Source organism: Otolemur garnettii, unplaced genomic scaffold (assembly GCF_000181295.1).
Source record: "Otolemur garnettii isolate 467f Iridium unplaced genomic scaffold, OtoGar3 scaffold00038, whole genome shotgun sequence".
NCBI classification, from domain to species: domain Eukaryota; kingdom Metazoa; phylum Chordata; class Mammalia; order Primates; family Galagidae; genus Otolemur; species Otolemur garnettii.
The window spans coordinates 13955622-13964437 of record NW_003852433.1 but is presented as its reverse complement, the minus strand read 5'-3'; the positions used below and the strand labels follow the sequence as shown (position 1 = coordinate 13964437).

The following is an 8816-nucleotide window of genomic DNA, read 5'->3' as shown; positions in this document are numbered from 1 at the left end:
TGTGGCTGGCGCCTTAGCCGCTTTAGCCACAAGCACCGAGCCGATAACCCAGTCTTTCTAAGAAGAGTGAAGCAGCCTCATGGCGTATGCTATCCTGGTCGTGGCCTTGCAGGCAATTTCCCCTCAGGGAGACACACTCAAGGAGGAGGTAATCGCCTGAGACCCCAACTAAGAAGGTCACCCTCTCGCAGACGTCCATCTGACTCTTAAGGCTGGGAAGGCAAAATAAACCTACTGTTAAAAAGCAAGGAAGGGCGGGAGGGAAGGAGGAAGGAAGAGAAATAAAGCCTTGGCTGTGGACCTGGCGGACTCCAGCTTTTCTGCTATGGGGATGATGGTGGGGTCTTCTGAGTGGAAAGTGACGAGAGGACTGCAAATCACCCTGTGGGTGCACACACTGAGTCCCTGCCAATCAAGGCTTCCACTCTCCTGCAGATCCACCAGACTCCGTTTGCCTAAACCTAAGACCAGTGTTCCCAAAGTGACTGACTCCTAAGGGAAATACGGCAATAACAGCCACACTGCAGGGTGTGTCTCATGAGCTGGGCACTGTGCCAGGCATCTCACATGACGTGATACTTTAATCACCTGGCAGTAAAACCAGTTCTTATCCCTATGTTACAGATGAGGAAAGTTAAGGCCCTGAGAGCCGAAGGGACAGTGCATAGGAAAAGAGGGCGCTATGCTGAACCTGCAAGATCTACTGCCAGAACTGACTCATCACCATAACTCCCGGCCCTGACTTGAAAGCCACCTGGATGGTCCTCACCCTCTCAGAGTAACAGGGCTGACACATGCTCCTCAGTGATAACCCACAGGAGGCATCAGTGAGGAACACGATCAGTGAGCATGAGCAACTCCCATCAGCCAGCCCAGCCATCCTGTCCCTGAGCTTTTCACTGCCTGGACTGCGGGGCAGGAGAAGCAGACACACTTCATTCCCATTCTGCAGATGAGGAAACTGAGGCTGGCCAATGGGCAAACTATACTCTGCCTCCAAACTTCCCAATCTTTCTGTTGGTTTGCAGGCAGAATTGGCTACATAACTTGCAGGGTGAGATGGAAAGTGAAAATTCAGGTGAGGTGAGACAGCTCACACCTGCAATCCTAGCATATTGGAAGGCTGAGGCAGGAGGATCATTTCAGGCCAAGAGTTCAAGCCCAGCCAGGGCACCATAGCTGGATGTCATAGCAGCTGTTCCCTGATTCATTTCTCCGAGTCCAAATTCCGATTTGTCCCAAATCCAGCCTATTTTATTCTTTTTCTCCTCCTCATCTCTCAGCTGCCTGTCATATAGAATCACTTTGTGCCTCTAATATCTTAACACACTGTTGACCGGCAATTTTATGCAAAAACTCTCCATGTTACCAGGTAGCTCATGACCAGCCAGCAATGTGTTAAGGGGCTCACTAGAGTGTGGTATGGTGAGGCCAAGTGAAAGGCTGGTGGCCTCTGGGTAAGGTCCCAGGCACTGCTGCTCTCCCCCATCTCCTGTCCACGCTCTCCACAGCTGCCCACTGTCAGTTTCCTACCACTTCTCTCCAAAGAGAAGGGCCTGGATCTCTCCTGAAACAACTGCAAGCCCAGTGCCCAGCACAGTGCCTAGTACAAACAACACACTTGCTGCAGGGCAGAGTTCCCACTGAAAGGTTCTAGGGGACAATGGCTCCTTCTTGAGCCAGGAGGACTGGTGGTAGAGAGGGTTCTAAGTCAGGGTTCTGGGTCACAAGGACTTAGAATCAAAACCCAGCTCAGGCAGTAAACTTCATCTCCCCAAGTCTCCAGTTTCTGTCTGGGTGCAAAAGGAACACCACCACCAGACTGGTTCCCCTAAACCCTACAAACTTCCCCCGGCTGACGACCTTTGGTGCCCAGTGGCTTTGTCTGAAATCCTGCCTGGGGCCTCCCTAACTAAGCTGCAGGTCCCAGAGAAGGCTCACAGTGACCCCTGCTGTCCTCTGCTCAGTATTGCCTCAAATCCCCAGACGGAGTTAACAAAAGGGAGGTAGAGCCCTCCAAGAAGGGTTTACATTTCCAGGGGTTTGTGAAAACTCTCATCAGAACAATGGCAGGGAGAAGAGACACCACGTGTAATTATGTTCAGTGGACACTAATTCCCTGTCTTCTAAAAATAAGTATAATACGTGAGATCAAACAAAGCGCTTTCCCTTCCCTTGCCGTCTTTTGTTTCCCCGGATAAGTGTCATCCTAAATAGACCGCGGAACCAAGTGAAACTGTCATTTCGCCGGGATATTATTTCCTGATCAACATGCGCTGTTCTTAGCAAGCCTATTTTGATCTGGCAGTTCTTAAATTGGACTCTTTTTAAAGAGCGGAAGCACGGTAAAGTAAGCAGACACATACAGGTCTCCGTATACGACAACCTCACGCACCTGTCTTGACTAATCTACCTGGGTTCTGGAAAATGGAAAACATCCTCCCAGGCTGCGACCCCTTCTCACCATGCTGCTCCTTCTACTCAGGGTGCCGGGGACTGTAACTAAGACCCTGCTACTTAGATACCAGCAGGGGTGGCCTCCACACCAGGTCTTGGCTAACTGTGCCTATTAATGAACAGAATACCAGTGGTATGATTTTAGAACAAACAGAAGGGAGGAGACGAACAAGGATTTTTTAAGCAAATAAATTCCCCAAATGGCTTCCCATTCTTCAAACTGCAGAGTGAGAGCGAACAGGGTAGATTTTACACAAAGATAATTCTTTTTGGTCTCTAAAACGTGGGCTCATTTTGCTTCCAAGGCTTACCTCGAAAGATGCCAACTGGTAATTCTAACAGGGACTTCCCTCTCTGATCTTCAGGTCGGAACTTGATGAACAGGTTAAATGAAGGAGACATGCTATGTGGAATTCTAAATGTTCACCTGCATGCAGGCCACAGTGCTATAGGTCAACACTGCACCAGATCCTAGCCAGGCCTCAAAGACCAGCTTGGCCAGGCTGGTTTCACCTGCCATTACGTTCTGAGGGCTACGTAGTCTCTCTGTATGTGCCTGGCAAGTGCCTGGGCTTCACACATCTATCCCTTCTGTCATAGAATGTTTCTTTAATTCAGGGCCTGATGCTGGGTGATACCTAACTAATCTGAAACATCAAATACTCTAATATGCCATCACAGGGATCCTAAGCTGGTGACCTTGGGGCAGGACAAATTTTGTCCCATGCAGTGTTTGTTGTTAAAAAGGGAATCAGATGCTGATGAATTTCCCCCTAAGAATGCAGATTGCTAGTTTTTCTTTCAAAACATGGTAAGTGGTCTCATTAAGGCCATGTGTCTGCATGGCCTCATAGCTATGTGACCAGAGAGGCCCTCCAACTCCTCTGTACTCACCCAGCCTGGCCCCTGAGAGATGGATGGGTGTTGATCCCTGTGCTAGCAGGTGCTGAGCATTGCATTGTGTGCAGGTAAAGAGGCTTTCCACAGAGAGCAATTTAGCTAGTGTTCCCAACCCTGGTGGGACATTAGGATCCCCTGCAATGCTTTTAGCAAAATACTAATATCTGACCCATTGCTGACTAAAGGAATCAGAGTGTCTGAGGGTGGTGCCAGGTGACTGGAATCTAGTCTAAGCTAAGGTGGAGAACCACCTTAAAACAAAGGGGATGCCCTGCATGGAGGCAATTCCAAGCAGACTGGGGATCCTGCCCCTCCTGCACCTTGTGGATGGGGATGGAGAAGCTGGCCTTCCCTTCTCCTCCTGCACAATGCTTTGGGGAGCCACATCTGAGATTAAAGGAGATAAATCAAAGGCAACCAAAAGATGCCTTTGAAAGACCACTGTGCTGGTTGGCAGTGGAACCAGCCAGGACCCCGAGACTCAGGCAGGCTTCTCCACCCAGCACCAGCCTTATGGGCTGAACGCAAGCATCTCACCTGAAGAGCTCTCGGATCTCCCGGCTGTCAGCCTGGAAGGGGATGTTTCGCACAAGGATCTTGGAGGTTGTCTGCTTTTTGGAGACTTGTTTCTTCCGAGCAGATGTCAGGGCTGGCCTGGAGGGTGAGTAGAAGGAAGGAAGGGGCCAGTTACTTGGGATGTCAGCAGTGCCTGCCTGGCAACGCTCTCCCCAAATCGAGGGTCCTATCTTACAGGGAGGCTGAGATAAAAGGGGAGACTGTCTCCCCTGGGGGGTTTGAGCCCCAATAGCTGTGGATGCCTGGGGAACACACACATCCTCGGGCTGCCACTGCCCTTCATTTAGAGACTCAGGAACTACTTTAGGAACCCTGATAAGGGTGGGGCTAGTTTTCACCAAACCCAAGCTCTGCTGGTTCTTTTTCTGCAGATACACAGGACGACCCTGGTTGATCGCCAGAGGTCTGTTGACACCTTACCACTAACCCAAGGAGGAGCCCACAGGGGTCTCTCAGTGGTGGGAAAGGACACTCTCGGCCTGGGGGCTCAACACTATCCCTAACTCAGTCCCACCTTCCCTGTCCCCCTGCTCTCCCAGGGAAATGTGTCACCCCAGTGAAACAGGGTAGGGTAGGGTAGTGAGCAAGGCTGGGAGTTAACACACTGGGTCTGGATGCAAAATGGGCCACTTGGGATATGTGGGATCTTGGGCAAATTACGTGGCCTCTCTGGGCCTTAGTTGCCTCAAATGTAGAATGGGCATAATAATAGCACCAACCTTATCAGATTGTTTGTTTGGGGATTTAATGAGGACTCAGCACTATACCCAACAAGTGATCAACTCAATAAGTGGTGGCTTTTATATCATGACTGTCCCTTATTACCTAACAGGCTTCCTTCAACCTGCTCAGGGCCTTCCCCACCTCACTAAAACGGCAGCTTTACTTCTCTTCCTGGCCCGCATCAGCTGTCTGATGGTCTGATGGTATATTACCAAGTCAATCATGCTTCTCTTATCATTTGTCTCAGCAGCCTGGGCCTGTGCTGTCCCATACAGTAGCCACCAGCCACATGCAGGTAATTAGATTCAAATTTAAATGAAACAAAATTGATCATTCATTTCCTCAGTTGCTGGGATAGTTACCCTCCAGATAATGTCTGGCTCTTGGTACTCTTGCCTCGAGTAATCCTCTCCTGCACCGCATCAGGGTAGGACTGTGTGGCCAGTAGGGTACTGCCGAAGGGATGGGTATGACTTCTGAGAGTAGGCTGCAGAAGACACTGCCACCTCCTTGTCCTCTCTTGGATTACTTCCTCTGGGGAAAACCAGTGGCCATGCTGTAAGGACACTCAGTCGTCCCATCAAGAGGCCCATGAGGTGACAAACTGAGGTTTCTTGCCAACAGCCACATGAGTGCACCATCTTAGCAGCAGATCCATCCACACCAGCTGAGCATTCGGATGACTGCAGCCCCAGCCAACACGACACTCGCAGTGCAATCTCATAATACCAGCCCTGAGCCCCCAGCCAGGCTGCTCCTGAATTCCTGACCCATAGAAACTGTGACATAATGTTTTGTATTAAGTTGTTAAGTTTGGGGATACTTTGTTACACAGCAATGGATAACTAATACAGCTGCTCTTGCCACATTTCAAGTGCTAAATAGCCATGTGTGGCAAATGTCTACCATCCTAGATAGTACAGATGCAAAAGAGTATAAACTCCACAAGGAAACGCCATTCCCACTGCCCAGGAGGACTGTCTGGTACACAGTGGGCTTTGCTGAAATTTTTTGTTAGTAAGACAATGATTCCATGAACTTGCAAGGCTGAGTTCAGGCTAACTCTAGAGATAAAAGACTGGTTGAGTGCTCACGGTGATGGCAAGTGCTGCACACTTTATGTACCATTTTACTTTAGAGGCACAGTCACCCCTACAAGGCCACAGGACTCTTGGGTTAGAACCTAAAGGTGTGGGGCTCAAAATCTGGACTACTCCTCTTATACTCTGACAGCTCAGAACCCCATTAGTCTTCCAGGAGTCCCTGTACCACGTTTTCTCACTGATTTTGCCCAACGTAGCACATATCACATTTGGTGGAAACTATCAGAAACAGTCTAAGCTGGATTCAAAAGTAGCATTAACAGAGAAGGAAGAAGAAAGGCCACGTCCCAGGCAGCTAATCTGCTGAATGAGCACAATGAATGACCAACCTGTTGAAAACTACCAAAAAAGTATCTTAAACCAGCTCTAGGGCTATTAGCACGGTCCTTTATCACCGGAGGCAAGTGGATGATAATGACAATAATGGCTTACCCTGAGCACCTGTTACATGCAGGGCACTGCAGGAAGTTCACTTAGATGCAAAAGCAGGTAGAAATGAAGGAGCAAAACCAACCCCCACCCCACCCCCCAATCACTTCCGTACACTGATTACTGGTTAAGTTGGCTCGCCTCCATCTCTGCCACCTACTGAATATCTTTTAAATTAACTGAAGGCCGTCTCTGGGCAATGCCCTCCAGCTCTAAGAATACTGAGGTTTATAGTTTCTTCTGGTTCGGTCAGAGCATCAGCAACTTGAGAGTCTTCCTTGGCTTATTTATACCACTATGGTGAGTGCTACCTGCTTGTTTCTCCTGCACTTATTCAAAAAGCGTATTAAACATTCACCTAAAGGACTAGAGCTGTTTCCGCTCAGCGGGGAAACAGGGTCAGAGTTGGCAAATGCCAACCTTAATCAGGTAGAGTCCTAAATGGTGAGGGCGCTGGGCAGAAAGGACATGTAGGGGCTGTGAGCCACCCCTCCAGGGCTGCTGGCACCCAGAACAGAAAGCACCAACTCCCAACAAGGAAACCGGGGAACAGCAAGGACTCACTTGGTGGCACGTTCCGAGATCCTCACTTCCAGCTTGTGGTTGTCCACGACAAGACCCTAGGAGAAAAGACAACACAGCTTGGAAACAGCTATATCCTTGGCCACATGGTCCCCCCAGCAGAGGAATTGGCTGGAACTGAGGACAGAGGCTGGCTTTTCCCTGAAACAGGCCATGTTGAGCCCAGACAACAGCTGATGGTCACACAGACCCAGCCCTTGAACTCTTGCTTGAGCTATGAGTAGGCCTTGAGCTTTATGCCATTCAAGGGGTGCAGGATTTTCCATTGATTATAAGCATTTGCAAAGTAAGTCCGTCAGGTGTGGCTTACAGTTAGGGTTTGGTTTGGTTTGTGTGTTCTTTAAAACAATTCTAAATCACAAGAGTTGCATGAAAGCTACTACCACAAGTCCCTTAAGGCAAAACTGGCACATTAGCAAAGTTACCCTTGAAAATCCCTTGAATCTCCATAAAATACAGCCCACATAGCTTTGTATGAACAATTCTTTGAGGCAATATTCACATACGCATGTCTATATGATAGAGTATATGTATATGTGCAAAGTAGAATTTTATAGAATTTTTAATTCAGTGAGGGAGAAAGATGGACCATTGCATTTGTAGGGCTGAATTTAAGTTAAATGAATAGATAGCCCCTGATCCAGAAGGGCCAGAGACGTGTGGCATTAATGAAGGGAAACCTTCCTGAGGCCTGGTGCAAATCTCAGGCTGGTTTGTTCTCTGTGTTCCCAGCTCCTCTCCTCCCAATCTGTCCCTGGTTCTTAGGGCCTAGCAGGCCATTTCTCCCTGTTCTATCTGAGCAGGAGGTTGACTCTATGCCCAAGCACCTCTCCATGTGGCCCCCTTTTTGGCCATCCTACCTCTATGCTGGCCAAGCCTGGAAGAGGGCTCTTCTCTGTCCTTTCAGAGACAGAGAAGCTGTCTGAGGCTGGGGACCTCAGTGGCTGGGGAGACTGTTTTAAAGCAGAAGCCAGATTTTTCACACACTTACAGCTCACTGATGGTCTCTCATCACCCCAAGGCTGACTTCTCTACAAGTCCTTAAAATGGCCTGCAAGATTCTGCCTTACACACACTATCTCTCATCCTATGCTCTGATCTTCTGCCCCTGCTCTGCCCCTGCCACAGGGGTCTCTTTTTGTTTCTCAAACATATTAAGCTCATTTCCTCCTTGGAGGCCCTGCCTCAGGCCCTTTGCACATGCTGTTCCCGCTTCAACTATACTCTTCACAGGTCTCTATGCAGCTGACTTATCAATTAGATACCCTCTTGACTGTCAGTCACCTCCTCAGAGGCCTTCCCTGCCCCCCCCCCCATCTCTGTTATTGCCAAGTACTTTATCGTGACTTGGTCTTGCGTATTTATTCAACAGCCTATTGCCTGTCTTCCCTGCCAGAAACAAAGGCCCACATAAGCAAATCTCTCTCAGACCTAACACAGTGCCTGGCACAAACCAGGTCCCCAATAACAGTGCTGTGCAGTGACTGAATGAACTATGATGACCACGAAGTGTTCAGAAAGGCTCTTCTTGACCACAGTCTCCAGGAGAACTGGCAAAAGCCATATACCCACAAGAACATGGACACAGTACCCATTCCTGCTCAATTTCAGAGCGCTGATGGGCCGCCCACCACCTGCTGAGTGCCTCTGTGGGCCTCTGCTGGGAAACCCCACTTTACCTGGGGCTGCTTCAGAGCTTTCTGGGCTTGCTCAGGCTTCCTATATTCCACAAATCCAAACCCCATGGAAAGCAGAGCTCCTGAAAGAGAGAAAGAGAAGGGGAAATCACACCAGTGGGTTGGGCAGAAGAGCAGACTGAATGTAAGGCCAAGTTCAAGGGCTCCCGTGGCCCCCGGACCTCCACTGGATTTTCTCTTCTCATAGCCCTTTTTATTCCCCCCAAATTTAGGCTCCTGGTTTTCCATATATTACTAGTCTTCTTGAATCAGCCAAGGAGGTTACATGGCTGGCACCTGAGGCCCAGCTGACTATTTTTTTTTTTTTTTTTTTTTTGAGACAGAGCCTCAAGCTGTCCCCCTGGGTAGA

General features: G+C 49.1%; 1 protein-coding gene across 1 annotated transcript in view; it reads right to left on the bottom strand.

The window, feature by feature from the left end:
• The window catches only part of RBM19 (RNA binding motif protein 19), a 124677-nt gene that overhangs the window by 79363 nt on the left and 36498 nt on the right, over positions 1-8816 (bottom strand). The window contains exons 19-21 of the mRNA XM_012805209.2: positions 8450-8529; positions 6753-6808; positions 3895-4011 (exon numbers count right to left, since the gene is read on the bottom strand). Of these exons, the coding sequence (XP_012660663.2) occupies positions 3895-4011; positions 6753-6808; positions 8450-8529 (253 nt within the window). The remainder of the gene's footprint in view (positions 1-3894; positions 4012-6752; positions 6809-8449; positions 8530-8816) is intronic.